General features: G+C 41.9%; 1 protein-coding gene across 1 annotated transcript in view; it reads right to left on the bottom strand.

Moving 5' to 3' along the window:
* Positions 1-20500, bottom strand: part of IQCF2 (IQ motif containing F2) — an 85181-nt gene extending 64681 nt beyond the window's left edge. The window contains exons 1-2 of the mRNA XM_045386174.3: positions 20388-20500; positions 1470-1571 (exon numbers count right to left, since the gene is read on the bottom strand). Of these exons, the coding sequence (XP_045242109.1) occupies positions 1470-1508 (39 nt within the window). The 5' untranslated portion in view covers positions 1509-1571; positions 20388-20500. The remainder of the gene's footprint in view (positions 1-1469; positions 1572-20387) is intronic.
* Positions 20501-21039: the final 539 nt, after the last annotated feature.

Genomic DNA, 21039 nt, shown 5'->3' with positions numbered 1-21039 from the left:
GCCACTGTGCCCAGCCCAGACAAAGCATTTTCTATGCCTGGACTCATCACAGATAACTATAAACTCAAGAATCTTGTCGGGGCATATTGGTGGTTAGAGAAGCATACATGGTGACCTGAGGATTTAACTCTTATAAACATTTTTTTCTAGCTTTCTTTTCATCTTTAAGGTGGGATGGTAACTAATTGAAAAGGTTAGCAGATTCCAATTTTCTTATCAATTAGTTACTTAAGCTATTCCTTTTCCCTTGGTAAGGAATCTTTTTAAAAAGGCAATTAAAAAAATCTTTTTGGAAGCTTCTGCATATAATTAAAATAGACATCCCTGAGTGGGCCTAATTTTGGAGCCCTTATTTTAAATGCACTTCTTAGATGAATAGTCTTGTTTATCTAGAACATTCTACAAATGACCATTATAATTCCAAATTATTTTTAATAAGATTTCATTGTTTCTGTAAGTATAATCATGCATCGTTTAATGATGGGAATACATTCTAAACCATCACTAGGTGATTTCCTCATTGTGTGAACACCATAGAGTGTACTTACACAAACCTATAGCCTACACCTATGCTGTAGGATAGACCTTATATCCCCTAGGCTACAAACCTGTATTACCATACTGTTACCATACTGAATACAATAGGCAATTATAACACAATGATAAGTATTTGTGTATCTAAACATAGAAAAGGTGCAGTAAAAATATGGTATAAAAGATTTTAAATGGTAGACCTGTATAGGGCACTTATCGTAAATGGAGGTTGTGGGACTCAAAATTGTTCTAGGTCAGTGAGTTAGTGAGTGGTAAGTGAATGTGAAGGCCTAAGACATTATCATGTACTGCTATAGATGATGTTAACACTGTACATGTGGGCTAGACTGAATTTATTTTAAAATTTTCTTTATTCAATAATAAATTGACCTTAGTTTAATGTAACATTTTTACTTTATAAACATATTAATTTTTTAAAATTTTGACCCATAATAACACAGCTTAGAACATAAACATACTATATAGCTGTACAAAAATATATTCTTTATATACTTATCCTATTAGCTTTTTTCTATTAGAATTTTTTTGTACTTTCAAAACTTTTTTGCTGCATATTACGGAACAAACATACATTAGCCTAGGCCTACACAAGTTCAGGATCATCCATATCACTGTCTTCCACCTCCACATCTTGTCCTTCTGGAACATCTTTAGGTCAAAAACATGCATGGAGCTGTCATCTCCTAAGATTACAATGCCTTCTTTTGGAATTCTTGGTTTATGGTGGTTGTTCTTGAGTAAGGATTAATAGCAACACCTTTTACTCACAAATGTTTCCTAGTTCAGACAAGAAATTCCATGATTAACTAATTCTATGAGCCACAGAGAAGACAACCACCACTACTGGGTGGCATGGGTCAGAGATATTGCAGGTGTGGGGTCTCTTCCAACCTTGAGGGCCTGCTCTGACTTACCTTTGGTTTGCGGGAAGGAGGCATTTTCTCCCGCTCCATTTGTTTCGACAGTGTGGTTTCATCATCATCTTCCGTTATGGTTTGGTGAACACGGCCATCCTTCTGTAATCAGATTTTAAAGAGGAGAGGTGTGGGTAGATAGTTCTTTATAGAACTCAGGGCACACTCCCTCACTGTGACTGAATCCCCTGTGTCTGTCCTGTCTGCAGGCTACCCAGTTTTCAGCCAAGTTCACCACATCCTTAACCTCTTGGCTTTCGCAGAGACCATAGACACAGGGCTTGAATCCTGATTAACTGTGGGAATTCACCTCCCCCTGCCTGCATCTTTGGGTGAACTGGTTGTCTCTTACACAAAATTGAATGCCCATGACTTGCAGGTAGTTGGTCAACCCCTTCAAGTCTGCAATCCCCTTCAGTGCCCATGATTAGAGGCTAGAGGTCTCCATTATACTCAGGTCTGTACTTCTCTAGCCACCACTGTGGCAGGAAGTCTGAAGGAAGAGAGAGTATGATGATGTCATAAGGGCACCTATGACTCTGGCATCAGAATGGCTTCCAACAGCTGAATCTTTTCCAGTGAATATGTGGAACTCTTGTCCATTCTTTTTTGCAGACATGGCCACAATTTGACTACAAAAGCAAGCCACTGGAAATACTGGCTAATTAGCACAAAGAAGTATATAGCTAGTGATTTCAATCTAGTTAATAAAAACAAAAATTGAGACAACCTAAACCTCCATCAAATACAAAATTCAGTCACATGGATTTCAGTTCAATGAAACAATTGAGCCATATAAAGATGAGAAAGAATGAATTAGTAGAAAAATTCTCAAACAGGTGCTTCAGAAAAGGAGATTTAGGAATGACTAAGAAGCACATGAAAAGATGCTCAATATAAATAGTCATGAGGGAAATAAAAATGAGAACCAAAATGAAATACCCCTAGACACCCTAAGAGAATGGCTAACACAAGAAATCTGACAGTACTAAATCCTGGCAGGGATTCAGAATGGGTAGATCTCTTATACACTGCTGATAAAAAGGTGTGAAACAGCAGAACCACTTTGGAAAATGGTTTGGCACTTCCTAATGAAGTTCAACATGCACCCGTCCTGTAACTCAGTAGTTTCAGTCCTAAAATTTGCAAATTAAAAATGAAAACACATTTACAAAGACATGTGCATGGATATTCATAGCAGCTTTATTCAAATAGGTCAGAACTGGAAACAACCCAAATGTCCACCAACAGGTGACTAGACAAAACTTTCGTGATATATTAGTATAATGGAGTAATAGTAACAAAAATGAATATATTCATACACGGAATAACATAGATGACTCTCAGAAACTTGGTGCTAAATGAAAGAAACTAGACTACCTATAGGTTCTTCCATTTATATAAAATTCTAAAACAGGTAAAACTAACAGGTAAAATGAACCACAATAGAAAATGAATCAGATGAATTCCTAGATATAGGGGTTTTGCTTGCAAACAGCACATGGAAACAAAGAGGAATGTGCTATATCTTGTTTTGGGTGGTGGTTACCAAGGAATATGGAACTGTGAAAATTCATCAAACCAAGCACTTAATGAAACCACAGAAAAGAACTTGTTCTGTCTGTACTGATACGGAGTACAAGTGAAACAAATTGAGTTGATGGACAAATACTTATAAGCATATCATAATAGTACTATGAAAACAAGGGAATTAGGAAGACATACACAACCAAAATTTATCAATGATTATCTTTGATGAGGCCAGTAGAATTGGAGGGACAGGGCACACTCCCTCACTGTGGCTGAATCCCCTGTGTCTGTCCTGTCTGCAGGGCACCCAGTTATCAGCCTCCTGGGAGAACAGGACACACACAGAGAAGGATATCTCTGAGGCCCCAGCTATGGTACAAATGTCTTTGACTGCTCTCTTGTCACAGGCAGAAGATGAGTCAGCACAGCCACTGCAGAAGCAGGCACCATCTCTGCCTGAACCTAACCACTGAAAAGCCACTTGGTGCCGCAGGTCAATGCTCAGTAGAAGGTCCTCTGGCCACGGCCTGAGGGGTCAGCATCAGGCCCTCGTCCCCCTCAGAGTTTCTGCCCAGGGGTCACTAAAGAGTACATTTGAAATGTTTAGGGTGAGTACTGGGGAGGCTGCAGTGGGGCTCTGGGGGGAATGTAGGGAAGAGGAGGAGGCCAGTTAAGGCTGGGAGTGGATATCAAGGTGAAGATAGTAGGACGAGGGGCATGGAAAAGACAGGCGCTAGGTGGAGGGCAGGATAAGTGGTGAGACGAACCTGTGGGATGGGGAAGGTGCAGAACGCATTTTTTGATGAAGTGATTGGACAATACCCACAGGGCCAGATTTGCATTTCTGAGTGTCTTTCTTTGGATCATGGCCTAGTGATTTTTTTTTTTACTGTATTGTTTGTTTTCAATTTCTTCAAGCAGAAACTTAAAATGTTTATTGATCAGCTTTTCTAGTTACCTTTAGCAAAAGGACCATTCCAGCTCCTTAGCATGTCATTACTAGAAGCAGGAGTCCGTCCATGCTGTATCCTTACCCACTCCTTTATTTTCAAATTCCCATCTCCTTCTGTGCACAAAATACATGTGTTTCTCTTTTGATCCAGCAAGAAAGTCTCTGTATTTTGATAGACACTACTACAAATTCATGGTTATTTTCATTTCTAATATGCTTTGACTTACTGCCATATTGCTTCATACTTTCCAGCTGTCGTTTTTTTTTTTTTCTTTCATTTTCACTTTTGTTGTCTTTTGTTGAATTGGCAAGGAATTGTTTGGATTTTTATTCTTTTTCCACTATAGAAGTTGAGGCAGACTGCACTTGCCCAGCCAGTATCCATTTTCCTCGTCTTTCTAACTAATGGAACCATGAATATTTGGAGTGGCAATATCTCCAGCCTGGTGGCACCTCCAGGGATTTGTCATGCAGAATTCCAGAAACAACCACCTTACAAAGCAAGACATGCAAGAGTAGGCATGGCTTTCATCAGTGATGGCAGAAAGTTGTTCTCTTACTGCTTTGGGAGGAGGAGGAGCTTCTGAAGAAAAGATCCCTTTAGAGAAGTGAGGCACAGGCCAAAGGCAATAGGTCCTGAGCAGAATCTTTGCAACCCGCCCTTGCCAATGGCGTTGGGCACCAGACGGAACCCTGGACCTGAAAATATACTATAGCTGCTCTGCAGATTCCCACTCCCACACCTTCCAACACATAGAAGGGACTTGGGGCTGAGGGAAGCATCACCCAGCTGCAAGGCATGAAGACCCCTGCACACCTCCCCACTGGCCCTCCCACCGCTCAGGCAGGGCCCACCATGGAAAGACCCTACAGAGGGTTGCAGACCTCAGACTTCTGGGATGAAGGTTCACACGAACATCTGCGAGACACAGGTAGAGAGTGAGGGGCCTTGGGCATGGATGACAAAGCAGAGACAGTGAGAGACCACGTGAGAGATGGTTGCACCATAGGTGCCCAGAGACAGAGGGAGACTCAGCAAAGCAGTGGCCCAGCAGCACCCACCCAAGGCAGGTCCAGCAGAGGATGAGGCAGCCTGGGGGTAGGCCGGAGAGGGGACATGGGAGTGGATGAGGAGCACAGCTGCTTCTGAGGACGTGGTAGGATTTAGAGGCTGTGTGCCCAATGACCTGCACTGGCGGAGGGACAGCCCTTTCCCCTGCCTACCCCTAGTTGTTTACCTACCCCCATGCCACCCCCACCACCATCTCCCCACACCCCCCGAGTCCCTCTCCCTTCCCAGATCCCATGCCTGGTTCTCCCAGGAAGTGCTGAGCAGAGGGGAGGGAAGCCTTGTTGTTCAGCCCCAGGGTGGGGAGGCAGTAGGCACAGCTGCTGCCCTCAGCTCCTGCTCTGGCTTCCCCAGGGGCTGGCTCTGACTGGCTGCTCCCCCACTGTATCCCCCACCATAAGGCACAGCGTCTGTCCTGCCGTTGCCCAGCTGAAGTGCCATGTCCTCCTGGCTCCCTGCTAAGCACTCTGCCGGCCCTGAGGGCCCTGCCAAACACAGGCCTGTGGAATCCTGGTCTTCCGAGCTGGCCCTGGCTGCAGCCGGATTCTCTGATGTCTTGCTCTGAATGGAGATGCCTGGTCAGGGGCTGTGAAAAATAAAGCCCAGTTTTTACACTCTCTGGGGAAAGGGGTTGAAACAGTCCTCCTGCCTCTGTTGGCATCCCAGTCAGCCTGAGCACTAGGGCCTCTTTTAGGGACAAGTTTCACCAGATCTGTTGTCAGGGGCAGCAGCCAAGGGTCAGCCTGGGCCAGGCCTTCTTTTATGCAACAGATCTCCCACAAGTGGCCATCAGATTGGCAAATCTGGGGTTAGCTAGGTTTTCCTACAGCCAGGCCTATGTCATTGCATTCTCTATTTCAAGTTTCATCTGGCTTGCTGTGACTTTGCAGACCGGGCAGGTGTGATAGGAAGTGAGGAAGGGCCTGGTAATACTGTCTGGGGTTCCGAATCCAACTACAAAAAATGGGCCTTCTGGTATGCTGACAAATGGGCCTCTAAAAGGTATGCACATGAAATCCCTAGAATCTGTGACTGTTATCTATGACAAAAGATGTGATTAACTTAAGGGTCTTGTGAGGAAGGATTTATCCTGGATTACCTGCATGGGACCTAAATACAGTCATAGGTACTGTATTTAGGTACTGAATGGCAGAGGAAGTTTTAAGAGAGACACACTTTAGACAAGGCGATGTGAAGAGGAAGGCAGGGACAGGAGGGATGTGACCTCAAGCCAAGGAATGCTGGGAACTACCAGAAGCTGGAAGTGACAAGGAAGGAAATCTCCCCTAGAGCTTCCGGAAGGAGCTTGGCCCTCCTGACACCTGGATTTCAGCCTCTAGCCTCCAGAACCGTAAGAGAACGTATTTCTTTTCTTTTAAGCCACCAGGTATGTGGTAATTGTTACAGCAGCCACATAAACAAATAGACCTCTTAATTTTTTTTTGTTTTTTGAGATGAAGTTTTGCTCTTGTTGCCCAGGCTGGAGTGCAATGGCACGATCTCAGCTCACTGCAACCGCCGCCTCCTGGGTTCAAGCAATTCTCCAGCCTCAGCCTCTAGAGTAGCTGGGATTACAGGCACCTGCCACCATGCCTGGCTAATTTCTGTGTTTTTAGTAGAGACGGGGTATCTCCATGTTGGCCAAGCTGGTCTCAAACTCCTGACCTCAGGTGATCCATGTGCATTGGCCTCCCAAAGTGCTGGGATTACAGGCATGAGCCACCATGCCCAGCTTAGACCTCTTCCAAGTCTATTTTCTGTCATTTGCAACCAAAAGAGTCTTAATTTAGACAATAACTTAAAAGAAGGGAGACAGGCAAAAGAAAAGGATGGATTGTTATATAGGAATTAGTGGATGAGAGAAGGACACTTTCAGGGTACAGGAAAGGAAGACGATGAGTGTGTTCCAGTGTGATGATGTGGACACTGTTGTGGGAAGTGAAAGACTGGTGGAAGTAGCAATGGAAATTTTATCCAGGCCACAATCATGACAATAATAATTGACAGAGCTACTGTGGTTAGAATGTTTGTGTCCTTTCAAAATTCATATGTTGAAACCTAATCTCTAATGTAATAGTATTAAGAGGTGGGGCTTTGGGAGGCTGTATCCTCATGAATGGGATTCGTATCTTTATAGTAGCACCTTGAGGGAGTCATTTTGCCCTTCTATCATGTGAGGACGCACATTTGCCCCTGTGAGGACAGAGCAACACGGTGCCGTCCATAAAACAGAGCAAGCCTTCACCTTCCTCTGCAAACACATTGATCTTGGACTTCCCAGTGTCCAGAACTGTGAGAAATAAATTTCTACATCCCATGCCTGGATCTCCCAGGAAGTGGCCAGGGACACAGGCTGAGAGTGAGGGACTATACGCTGTGCTATAAAATTACCCAGTCTAGGGTATTTTTATAGCACAGCATGAATGGCCTAAGACAAGAGCCATTATAGTAATAAATTAGGGAGTAGGAACATCATGACATTCTCAACAGTGTGTGTGAGTGTGTGCATGCATGAGGTGTGGAGGAGTCAGAGAGAGACAGAGAAACAGAGACTGAGAGAGATTAAGCTAATCTGAGACGTGACGTAGGAATTGTCCACCTAAGGTTGCCTGAAAACCTAAATGATGGGGCATCAGCTTTTTGAGAGGAAAGAGGAACACAAATGATGGTAAGTCAAATGCCAATAACTTACAGAGCAAAAATAGAACCTACTCATTTATGCAAAGACATAGAGACCCTGGCTGTATACTAAGGGGAGACAAGATAACACAGAGTTGGAGGCAGAGGATTAGAAAATGTAGAACTTGCCCAAGGAAGGAAGGAGAAAGTAAAAGGAGAAGAAATGAGTGGCTTCCTCTCAAATCCATGAAGTTGCTGAATGTGCAGACAAACCCTTTATCCGTGAGCGTAAGGGCAAGTGTCCAGCTATAGGGGATGTTCAGTCATGAGGGGGGATCCAGCCATGGGTGGGGATGTCTAGTCATTGGTGATTATGTTCAGTCAGGAAGGGGATGTCTAGCCATGACTGTGAATGTCCAGACACAGGAGGATGTAAGCCACAGGAGGAGATGTCTAGCCATTGGTAGCATGTCCAGTCATGGAGGAATGTCCACACATTGGCAGAATGTCCAGCCATGGAGGAAGCACTCCCAGCCATGGTGAGGATGTCCAGCTATGGTTGGATGTGCAGTAACGGGAGGAGGTCCAGCCACTGGGGCAATACTCAGCCATGATTAGGATGTCCGTTCATGAGTAAAAAAGTCTGTCAAGAGCTCAGCTGAGCTAAAGAGAGCTGAACTGAGAGGCATCAGAGGAGGTGATTAAGACAACAAGCCAAAATGAAAGTAAGGGTGAAGTTGTTAATTACCTGCTGCAATACAAGCAAGAGGCTAAACTAGAGCCAGTGCCCACTCTCCCATATTCCTTTTCCCTCATACTGGAAAAAGGATACCGGTACGGCATACCGGTTGAGGGTCAGGTGGATCAGCATAGATGCAGGGATGGGCAGTCTTACTGCCAAAGGAGCCCTGAATAAAAGGCGTCTGCAGTTTTATGAACCCAGAAGCTGGGAAAAAGGAGAGAATGAAGGGCTAGGGGTGGAAACATACTGAGTACGAAGTCAAAGCAGTGAAAAATATCTTTAAGCCCACCGCAACCCACCCACTTAAGGATATATTGGCAGAAGCACTTAGAGAAAGCCTCAGCTGAAGGTCCGCAAGAATGAGGCCTCCAAATGAAGCTGGCTGGACTACAATGAGATAAGTACTATATGAGTAAGAGCATAGCAAGCCAGACGGGCCTTATTCCTTAACTGTAACTCCTTTCAGAGATTGCAATGCTTTGGTTGCACACCAAGTCTGATGCAGGGAGGGCAGCCTTCTTCCATGAGGCCTGCCAAATAATACTTTTGTCATTGCCTGTGTTTAGGCCTGAAAAGTCACAGGAGCTGGACTCTTCAATGTCCATGCATGAGTAGGGATGTCCAGCTATGAATGGGAATGTCCACCCTTGAATGGGGATATCCAACCAATACATCAGGGTAACCAAACATGTGAATATGCCTAATTATGTGTAGAGATGTCTATTCAAGGACATAAACAACCATGCATGGGGACGATCCTCCCAGCAGAGGGAACGTCTAACCATGTATGAAGATTTGTCCGATAATGTGAGAGAATGTCCATCCTTGAACAGAAATACCTAAACCTCATACCAAGGCTGGACACTTGGACTTTGGCTCTGACATACATCATGTCAGCCTTGGCCTCTGTTTCTAATTTACAGAGTGTATCAGTGGAATATGGTCATCGTCAGCATGGATTGGAAGTCCTTGGAGTCTGAAGACTTGAGGAGTTTGTGAGACGCAAAAACACAGGCCAGATCTTTATCAAAAAAGGGAGCCAGTTTTCCTCACAGGGACTCTTCACACCAAGATTTCAATGTGGAACCCAGCTGGTTGGAAGTGATTTCATATTGTTCCTGGAAAAGGCTATGGGTCTGGAAGATGTACTATCAACAGTGGGCCTGGATCTTTCACCATAGCACTTGACAGAGGTGTGGGTGGATATATCACATGCAAAGCAAAACTGCAGCCTGGTTTATATAGAATCCCTGCCTCCACCTCTAAGCTGCCAGCCATTTCTGTTCCAGCAGCCTTGCCAGTCTTGGCCTCAACCAGCACTAAATGATCAAAGTTATGAGCACAGCATATAGCAGCATATCATACCTAAGCCAAATCTTCATGGTTGCTTTGTTCTGCTGTGTGTTCTTTAGTTTTAGGAAGCATAGGTACTTAGAGACATATAACTACCCACACCTCACCCCCAGTGCCTGCCAAGAAGGGGCACTGGCTCACTCTTAACAATCCACCCTTCCTTGGGTAGTTCCAGAGAAACGGGCGGGTGCCAATATAAATCTGGAAGTTTTGAGTTTATGTCCTGCTTCTCACAGATGATGACCTACATTCTCATCTGAGAGACACATCTGTCCTATTCTCCTCAGAGGTGCGGGATCTAGGAGAAAGCATATGATGAACAGGAGTATACCGTGTTAGTATGAGGAACCCTGTTCATGATACCAAGACCTTTTAGATTTCTTGGACTTTATTATTTTTTTCCTTGATCTTTTATTCCCTTTTCATTATTTTCTGTCCTTATCTCTATTATTTTTCTCCTACTTTTACTGGGTTTAAATTGCTTTTTAAATTTTAAGATGGATAATTAGCTCATGGTTTTCTACCTTTCCTAATGCATACATTTGAAATAATAAGTTTCCCTCTAAGCAAGTTTTAGCTGCATCCTACAATTTTGAATATGTAGTGTTTTGTTATCATTCAGTTTGAAATATCTTCAGTTTAAAGTATCTTCTAATTACTATTTTGATGTCTTCTTTGGCTTCTGAGTTGTAAAGAAGGATGTTGCTTAATTTCTAAAGATTTGGAAATTTTCTAGTTGTTTTTATTGTTATTGATTTCTGGCTTAATTCAATTGTGCTCATAGAACATAATCTCTATGACTTATATTCATTAAAACTTGTTGAGGCTCTTTAAGGCTCAGCATATGGTCAATTTTGGTAAACATTCAATATGTACTTGAAAATAATGATTCAACCATAGCAGTTGGGTGTGGTATTCTATATATGCTGATCAAGTCAATCCTGTTAATTGTGTTGTTTAAATATTCCATATGCTTACTTACTAATTGGTTTTCTTCTTATTCTATCAGACACTGAAGGAAGTATGTTAGAAAGGCCCACTACATTGTAAGTGTGCATATTCCTCATTGTGATTCTGTCAATTCTTGATTTATATATTTTATACCTATATTATTAGGTGCACACAGATTTATAATTAGTATATCAACCTGTGGGTGAATATTTATCACTATAAAGTGATCATCTTTATTTCTAGATGCTTTTTGCATTAAAATATGCTTTGTATGATATGATTAATTAGACCAAGTTTCTTTGGTTAGTGTATTTGTCTGGTTTATAATTTTCCATCTTTTTACTTTCAATCTTTCTAAAATCTTTGTATTTTAGAGATGCCTCTTATAAGCAGCATGCTCTTTTGTTTAAAATCCAGTCTGACAATCTTTATCTTCCAATTAAAGCCCTTTGTCCTTTTACGTTTAATGTAATTATTGGTGTATGTTTCAATCTACTGTCTTACTTATTTGCTTCATCTGTTATATATGTTTTCTCTTTCTCTCTCTCTGTCCTTTCTTTCCTTCTTTTGACTTGATTTTTTAAATTATTCCACTTCCCCCACTACCCTCAACTTCATTAACTTGGGAGTTAAACACTTTTTTTTTTTTTTTTTTTTTTTTTTACTATTTACTTAGTGATTACCTTAGACTAGCACTGTCCAATAGAAATATAATGCATGCTGCAAAAATAATAATATAATCTGTGAGCCATATATGTAATTTTAAATTTTCTAATAGCCAAGTAAATAAAGGAAAGAAAAAAGGTGAACTTAATTTTAATAACACAATTAATTTAAGATATCAAAATATTATCATTTCAACATGTAATCAATATAACATTAATAATGGCATCATTTTCCTTTCTTTTATTCTCCTTTTTTTCTTTTCTTGCCCTAAGTCTTTGAAATCTGGTGTATATTTTATATTTATAGTATATCTGAAGTAGGACTGATCACATTTCTAAGTGCCAATAGCCACATGTGGCTAGGGGCTACCATAGTTAACAAAACAACCTTGTAATACAATATGCATCCTCAACTTATCAAAGTCTAATATAAATGTAGTACTTTTACCTTACCTCTTCTCAGACATTCAAGGAGCTCAGAATATTTTTATTTTATTTAATTTGTTTCCCCAAATTATGTAATTATTGCTTAATGTAGCATATTCATTTAAATTTTTCCAAATATTTACTATTTTCATTGATTCTGAATCTGTCTGCCATTTAGGCTTATTTTCTTTGCACCTGAAGAATACCCTTTCATATTTCTTTAAGTGTGATTAATTTTCTCAACTTTTGTTAAAAGTTCTGTATTTCACCCTAATTATTAAAGAATGGTTTCAACAGGTAGGTCAGTAGTTATTATTTATTGCTTTCAGTACTTTAACAATGTAATTTCACTGTCTTCTTGCTTTCATTGCTTCTGTTAAAAAGTCAGCTATTAGTCTAATCATTCTATATATTTTCTCCTAACCTATCTTCCAGTTCAATAATTCTCTCTTTGTCTAATCTGCTGAAACTTACCCACTGAATTTTTAGTTGAGTTATTGTGTTTTTCTGTTCTAAAATTCCCATATGATACTTTCTGAAAGATTGCAATTTCCTGCTGAATTCTCATTTTGCCTTCTATTTTCTTTAACACATTAAGGCATAGAGTGCTTACAAACTTTAAAATGTGTATAACTTCATGACCTGGTTCCTCTGTGAGTCTGTTTTTGTTGTCAATTATTTCTCATGTTTTGGGTGGGGTTTTTCTGTTTTGTTTTTAAGTTTGGGTTTTTTTTATGGAGTGCTGGGTGGTTGTATAAAAAACATTTTCAAAACAAGTTGAGGTCTGAGATTATGCTGCCTTCCTTCAGAGGCGATTTACATTTGCTTCTGGTAGGTGACTGGAGCATTAACAATCCTGGATCACTTTAACCCAGTTTCAGAGATTAAGATGTGAAACAGGGCTTCCACCATGGGAAATGGGGGCATATTTTAAATCCACCTTTCTTCTCGTATGGTATAGCCCTGTTGGCTTCCACTGCTAAATATTGGGGATTTACTAGTGTACCCCCATCCTTAGCAGGCCTGGTCTCCAACTTCAGAGCCTCCTTATACAGAAACTGCCAAAAATTCTGCCCAAAATTTCAGCTCCTTGGCTTTCCACCTGCCTTCTCACCACCCCTCCCACTCCCTCTACCACTACCCAGGAAGATGAGGAACGAGATGCCAATGTTTACTGATCAGGGTGATCCTTTTTATTTTTGGGTTCTGGATCCACACAGGAGGCACAGTTCAGCATCCTCAGGACACTTAAGTTTCTGATAGTAATAATCTGGGTTTCTCTTTTTTATATGGAACACCTACTTACCTTCTGCTTCCCTTAAAATATTTCTTCAACTTTCCGGGTCTCAATTATAGTTGCCTATGCATTTTTGTAGAGTTGATTTTATAGAGAAAGAGATAGATTTGCATAAGATATGAATCTTTCTCCTTTTGGCTTATAACAATGACATCCACAACCCTAGCTTCCTAATCAGTCTCAGAGTCTATGAATTTCCAGGGTCCCTCTCATCCTGGGATAGTCATGGGATACTTCTGCCAACTGGGTGGATATAGTTATGTTTCCTATACAATGGCAAATGCCCAAAGCTTGTTTCTAGGTGGTTCAGTCACCAGGCATGGGTAAAGGTGATGAAAAATTATGAAATGGAAAGTAACTACAGCCCAGGGATTAGGATGCTGGCCATATAACTGAGTCTTCCTCAGGGAGAGGCTCCACGGACAAAAATGTAACACTTGTCTGTTTCCCTCCTGTCAAAAATAGGATAGGGGCATAAGTAAAAATACGTGAAACCTGAATCCCATCACTCACCAAGTTCTCCTCCTGTGTGGTCTGGGCACAGTTCTTTCCTGATATAGTCTTTTATGAAAACAGAAAGTCTGGGCTTGGTAGCTCATGCTTATAATCCCAGCACTTTGGGAGGCCAAGGCAGGTGGATCCTTTGAGCCCAGGTATTCAAGACCAGCCTGGGCAACATGGCAAGATCTCATCTCTATAAAAAATTTAAAAATTAGCCAGGGCATAGTGGCACACACCTGTAGTCCCAGCTACTCAGGAGGCTGACTGAGGTGGGAGGATTCCTTGAGCCTAGGAGGCAGAGGTTGCGGTGAACCAAGATTGCGCCACTGCACTCCAGCCTGGGCGACAGAGTGAGACCATGTCAAAAAAAAAAAAAAAAAAGAAAGAAAAAAAGAAAAGAAACAAATAAAAAGAAAGAAAGGACCAAGGCCACATTGCCCCTTGAGGGCCCTCTCTGTACCCTCTTCTCAGGCCCTAACTGGCCCTGGACATTCTTCCCTTGGCCCTGATCCTTTGTCCTTGGTCTGTTTTCTTTTCTGTGCTTTTGTGGGTACTTGAGGATTTCTCTCACATCAAATCTAGATGCTGCCCAGCTCTACAGCTTTCCTCAATGCTTCCCAGGGAAGCACACTATTCCTCTTTGTTTTCAAGGTTTCATACAGGGGAACAAAAAAAACGTGGGGATTGTAACAAAGTTTACGGCATTCATATAGTACTGATTCCCAAACCCTTGCTCCTTACTGCACATGAGACAATATAGGAAACCCAGGTATTCACATGCTTGTTTTAACATCTCAGAGCTGATGCGTCTATTTCCTTCCAGAGGAAGCCAGAAATCTCAAGATTAGCTGTGACAGTTAGCATCAGATGGAGGGACAAGTCTCACTAGGACTTCCTGGCAGACCAGGTTCTCCTGGACTTCACCCACCCATCTATGTGTCCACCATGGCACTGTGTCATAGCTGTGGCAAGACATTCAAAAGGAGATTTTACTTTATTTCCCTTTATTACAAGAAGGATGACTTTTCTTGGGCTAGCTCACATGATGGACGGCCAATACAAGATCAATACAACAAAGAGGGTGTTCTGGAGATGCAGGTTTAAAAAGTCATAAAACGGGCCAGGTGCAGTGGCTCGCACCTGTAATCCCAGCACTTTGGGAGGCCAGGGCAGGTGGATCATTTGAGGTCAGGAGTTTGAGAACAGCCTGGCCAACATGGTGAAACTAAAAATACAAAAATTAGCCGGGCATGGTGGCACGCACCTGTAATCCCAGCTACTCAGGAGGCTAAGGCAGGATAATTGCTTGAACCAGGAGGCAGAGGCTGCAGTGAGCTGAGATTGCGAGATTGCTGCGCCCACTGCACTTCAGCCTGGATGACAGAGTGATACTCCGATACTCTGATACTCCGTCTCAAACAAACAAACAAACAAGTCATAAAAAGGAGCATCTGAAAGACTTGAATGGAATGCAAGGTAGCTCTGGGACTCCTCAGAACTTTAGTGACATTCACTCTGGGCTGGTCTCTCCAGTTTGGCTAACTTTTTTATCCTCTAATTGTTCTCGTTACTACCATTTTTTCGTGATTTCTATTGTCTTTGCTTTCTCTGCCTTGTAACATTGATGGCTTCATAATTTTGGCTGGTCATGACCACTATGATCCCTCATGCATCTATGCATATGATCCTCAGCTCTGCCACTCTCTGTCCAATCATCTCCATTTACCACAATTCAAACCTGTGTGTATGTGTATGGACTGGATTTTTCAAATATCCTATTATCATTTTTCTGTCTCCTTGATCCATGAGTGTCTGAAATAGGTATAAATGTAGAATTATCTTCTTTGTAATTCTATCAGCCTTTTTATTTTTATATTTTGAAGTTTTGTTGCATACATACAAATTCCCAAGTATTATAGCATCTTAGAGTAGTGTTCCTTTCATTGGTTTATAACTAGAGTTAGCAAAGCTTTTCTATAAAGAGCCAGGTAATAAATAGTTTAGGCTTTGACAACCATTCAGTGTCTGTCACAACTACTCAACCCTGTCATTGTAGCTCAAAAGCAACCACAGACTATATGTAAACAAAGGGGAGTGATGTGTTCCAATAAGACGTTATTTCTAAAAACAGCTGGTGGGTTCAGCTGGCCTGCAGGCCATAGTTTGCTGATTCCTTCATTCCTTTTAAGGTTTAAATTATATTTTGTTGTGATAGTTTTCTTTGGTTGGAAATTTGCCTGATATATCTTTTTTCTATCCTTTTGTTTTCAAACTTTCTGTGTTACTTTGTTTTAGATATATACCTTATGAACATTATATAGATCTATTAAATGTAATCTATCAAACTGCTTTTTAATTATCAAGTTTAACTCATTGAACTTATTGTGATTACTGATCTATTTGGACTTATGTTCATCCTCATTCTGAAGATTCAGGTCTGTCCCACCACTGGGAGGGTAGGCTAGACTTCAAATTCAAGACACGACAGACTTTAGCACTAAGTTTCCTTAGCCCTGTAGAAGATACAGGTCAGGAAATCAGCTTCACTCTCCTCAGGAGTCCCAGCAACTACTCAGAATGCAGATTCTGATTCCTCCCTAACTCTACTTCCACCCACAAGGGGCAAGGAGGGGTGCAAACATCCACCAGGAACGAGGTCCAAGTGTGTGCAGTTCCCCTTGCCACAGGGAACCACTGCCTCATTTTTCCACTGGTCTTTTCTATCATGCCAGTCACACGGGCACATCATCAGCATTACAACTTACAGCTCTCCCAGTTCAGAGGCTTCACAGTAACTGTGACAGATAACTGACCCCCAGGATGTGGCCTTTCTGTCAAGCACACACAAGGCACACAAGAGAAAACCAAGGCCCAGGTCTAACCGATCCAATCGAGCCACTTCAGACTGATTGTTTGTTACTCACATAGACAGAGAAAGGAAGATTAGTCAAAAGTGCCAGCTCCCTGTGGTTCTTTTCTCACATAGCAAAAGGAACAACACAAAAGGGGATCGATGACTACAAGGCAAGTCGTGGAATACCCTGTGGCTGTTGAGCCAATTCTAGACTGCGGCTATGTAGTTTTATATTCTGTAGCTCTATTCTGAGGGGCACGAGGCAGAAAGCCCCACACCTCATCAGGACTAGGGAGGAGATAGAAAACTGTCTCACGACAGCCTCCCAAAGGAGACAAGGGCCTCAGAGCATGCCTTACAAGCCTCCCATCGTCTTCTGTTCCAGAGGGGATCAAGAAGTGTTCTGCCAAGACTCAGATTAACTGTGGTTCAAGCCTTCACCTTTGCAGGGGGTGTAGATACATGCAAGGTTGCCATGGCAAAGTCATTCCCCTACAACTCCATCCTTTGACGTTCATGTATCCTACTAAGAATTCTCAGGAGCCTGGGTCACCCCATCAGATACCCCAATTCATTATACAGATTAGGGCTTGAATAAGTGCATTTTGTTTGTCACAGACAACAAGGTGTGTGACCATAACAATGACTCTTTTTTTGTGTGTGTCATTTTTGAATTTATTTGTTAACAATTCATGCTTTTATTACATAATTAATTTAAAGTCAATGAAACAGTATGCATCACTTGTTAAATGGGAAAAGTAAAAATTTGTCTTTATATTGTATGAATAATATTAATGGATCTATTAGCATCTTTATAATATGATATTTAATAATGTATGAATCCTGAACCACTTTTTTCTTAAATCACTTATTATACCCCCAGAAAATGAGAAAATGATACAAAATAATAAGAGGGGGCTCTCAAGGTTCTATGTGACAGGAATGGTTGTTTTTAAAGACAAGCAAGATTGTAGTATATTTCAGGATAAGGTTTGGATGCATCCCCATCCAAATCTCATCTTGAATTCCCATGTGCTGTGGGAGGGATCTGGTGGGAGGTAATTGAATCATGGGGGCAGGTCTTTCCCATGCTGTTCTTGTGATAGTGAAGGAGTCTCATGAGATCTGATGGTTTTAAAAAAGGGACTTTCCCTGCCCAAGCTCTCTTCTCTTGAACAATGACTCTTAACACGGTGATCAGGCCGACTTAGAGTACTGACTGCAGCCAGGCTTTCCATCTGGACCCAGGCTAGCTAAATATGTCACGAATCCAGATGCAGCAAGAGGTGTTGGCACACACCCCCAACTCAACTGGCCAGCAGGAAGCCCAGGACAGCACCATCGCCCATCACCACTTACACTACAAAGTTTAGAACAATTCGTAGACTTAAAAAAAAATACAAAAGAATCTAACAATAACAAAATGAGGCTAAAGGGAATCATATCAGTGTCCAAAAAGGTTAATCTTGTTTTGTCATCTCCAGTGGAGGCTGTTTCTTTCTGGCTGTTAGGAGGTTTCGAGAGTTTTTAGATTAAGATTCTTTAATGAGAGTGGTGGTTGCAGTTAAGTGGGGCACGATGCCCTACAGACAGGAGCTGGGAGAGATCGATGGTCCCTTCCTCCACCTCTGACATCCAGGGTCTAAAGTGCTCTCTCGTTCAGCTTAGTTCAGCCAGAATCCAATTCAGTATGTTCTCCCCTCTATCCTACAACATCTCCCACCTCATGAGAGGTGGGCTGCAGCAGAACCACCTTAGGCATTGTTACCTCATATTGATGATCTGACTCTTTCCAAGAAAATGGTCTCAGAGAAAACCTGAAAATCACCTTTAGAAGCAGGGAAGGATACAGGAAAGGCCTAGGCCTGCTTTTGCCCTTGACTCACAAGGACCTTCCTCACTGCTGGAAAATCTTCAAACATTCTCTCTAGGAATTTCACACCCGTAGGCCACATCTTTCTGACTCCAGTCCCTATCCCTCTCCCTCTCCCTTACTCTGCTCTGCTGTACCAGCCTCCTCCGCATTCTTCAAACATGCTGGGCACGTTCCTGCTTTGGTGCCTTGATGACTGTCTCCCAGATGGCTGCTCAACCTTTTCTCTCTCTCCTTCACCTCTCAGTGAAGCCTTCTCTCACCACAGATAAAATCAAGACCTCCTCTCCATGCCAGAATACTCTATCTCCCTTCCCTGTTTGATTTTTTTCCCCATAGTAAGTATTATCATCTCAACATTCTCTGTATCACTGCTCCTTAAGTTCAGGAATCTTGCCTGCCCTTTTCACTGTTGGGAGCCCCGCCCCTATAACACTGTCTAGCACACAGTGGGTGCTCGATACATAAGCATTGAGTGAATACATTTGGCCTAAGCCAGTTAAATAAACCTCACCCACACCCTCAGCACAGACTACTCAGCCTTAGGTCACAGACAAATGCCTGCCCTTGGCCACAGAGCCTAGTCATGGATTTCAAGCTACACTAAGCTCAAAACTTTTGTTCAAAGATTTGTTCATTGATTCAAAAATTATTGAACCTTGCTATGTGTCAGGTACTGTTATTGGTATTTATTAAAGAAAAGAATAAAACAGGCAAAGCCCTCCCCACATAAAGGTCACATTCTGATAAAAGAGACAGGCCAATATATGTGCTTTCCATGCGTTGGGAGAGATGATCATTTGTGACTGTGCTGCACTGACAAAGCATTTATGGATTGCGTTGTTTAGTTATAACAATGCTAAGCCTTACCAGCATAGGCAAGGGGATTAAAAAGATTTCCACAAAAACCCCTAGGCGAAACGCACAAGAAACCCTGGTGCTGGTATTTTTCTCTCCCCTAGAGGGAGCTCCTCATCAGTCAAATTAAGATGCCGTGGAAATGCTTTTAGAAAACAGATGTTTTGAAATGTTTCCTTCTTTATGTGATTCTGTTGCCAAAAGGAATGTGGCTCACTCATAACAACTCTCTCAGCCAAACACTTAAAACTTTGGAGATAGAATTTCCTCACCTACTTATTACTTACAAAATCACTGTGTTGGTTTTGGACTCATTTGTTAAAAATGTAAAAATGCAACAACTTCTGACTGATTTATAGAACAACTGATTATCATTAGGGAATATGAAATTTTTTTCACCTGACTTCAATAAAAACCTTTGCTTAATTGGTGGATGCAACTGGACAGTGAATGTCTTGAGTTGGAAGGCAGAACCAATCACGCCATCTTCCCTCTGCATTGCAGGTCTTTGTGAGGGTCTTTTCCAGTTTCGACAGCCATTACAACCAGCACCCAGGAACTGAGTTTAAACTTCCGACCAACAGGTCACTGTAGGACAAAAGGTGAAACCCTGACTCTCTCATGCCTCCTCCCTCCCCAACAAAAAACATAAGAAGAAAAACTAACCACCTAGTCAAAAAACATCAACAGACAGTTCATAGAAAACAAAACAGCTGGAGAAAGAAAGACTCTGAACATATGCAAGCATGCTCAACATACCCATAAAAAAAAATAAAGAAACAGATTGATAACAGGTCCTTTGTGTTGGCAAGGATAGAGAGAAACAGGCAGTATTATATGTTGCTGGTCAAAATGTAAACTGGCAAAATTTCTTTGGATAGCAATTTGACAACGGTCATCAAAACTGAAAATGCGCAGACCCCTTGATCCAGCAATTCTGCTGTAGGAATTTTTCTAACAAAAAATTCCCAAAAGTTGGCACCCTCTTAATACTAAAATAAGATTAGAACAGTGCAAGAAGAGAAAACTATCAGCCAATCTGATTTATGAACACAGGTATAAATATCAACAAACTGAATCCAATGGTGATATCAAATAATGCTTGAATGAGTAGGATTTATTCCACAAATGCAAATATATTAGTCATTGATCTTAACTACAAACATAAACAGATTCATATTTATTTAAGCAAAATAGAAGTGTATTGAAACAATATTTAGTAGCTCACCAAATTGTCAGAAAGCCCAGGGACCAGGCTCAGAAACAGGCAGATCAAAGAGAAGTTATGCACCCAGAACCACAGAAAGCATCATATCACAGAACCAGCTTGCTGAGGAGTCCAGCACCAACACAGGGGGTGCTATCCTCATTCTCTGCATCCCAAGCTGCAGACTGAAAATTCTCAGCACACAAATTTGATTGGCCAAACCTGGTCACATGTCTGTCCCAGCAGCCAGGGGAGCTGGGAAAGTGAGAAACTGGCATTTTCAGCTCTATAATTAGAGGCAGACTGTTTCCCACCCAGATAGATAAGAAGGACAGTCCCCAGACATGCGGAAGGGAATCAGGTGTGTTTGGGCTCAGAAAACAACACCCCCAAAGTATAACTCTTTGGCGTACTAAGCACCTTGAATGAAAGGCCTCCCAAGCTGCCTCAGAATCAAGATCTCTGATCTTCCCTTGTTTCTCCCCTCCAAGCGCAGGAAGGGGCTCTCTCTGAAGTTCCTTTATCTGACTGAGGGAAGTTCTTTTAAAGAAACACAAATTCTCAGCAAACTATTGCAAGAACAGAAAACCAGACACCACATGTTCTCACTCATAGGTGGGAACTGAACAATGAGATCACTTGGACTCGGGAAGGGGAACATCACACACCGGGG

The sequence above is a fragment of the Macaca fascicularis genome, chromosome 2 (genome assembly GCF_037993035.2).
Source record: "Macaca fascicularis isolate 582-1 chromosome 2, T2T-MFA8v1.1".
Lineage (NCBI taxonomy): Eukaryota > Metazoa > Chordata > Mammalia > Primates > Cercopithecidae > Macaca > Macaca fascicularis.
This window is presented reverse-complemented; position numbering and strand designations above follow the sequence as displayed.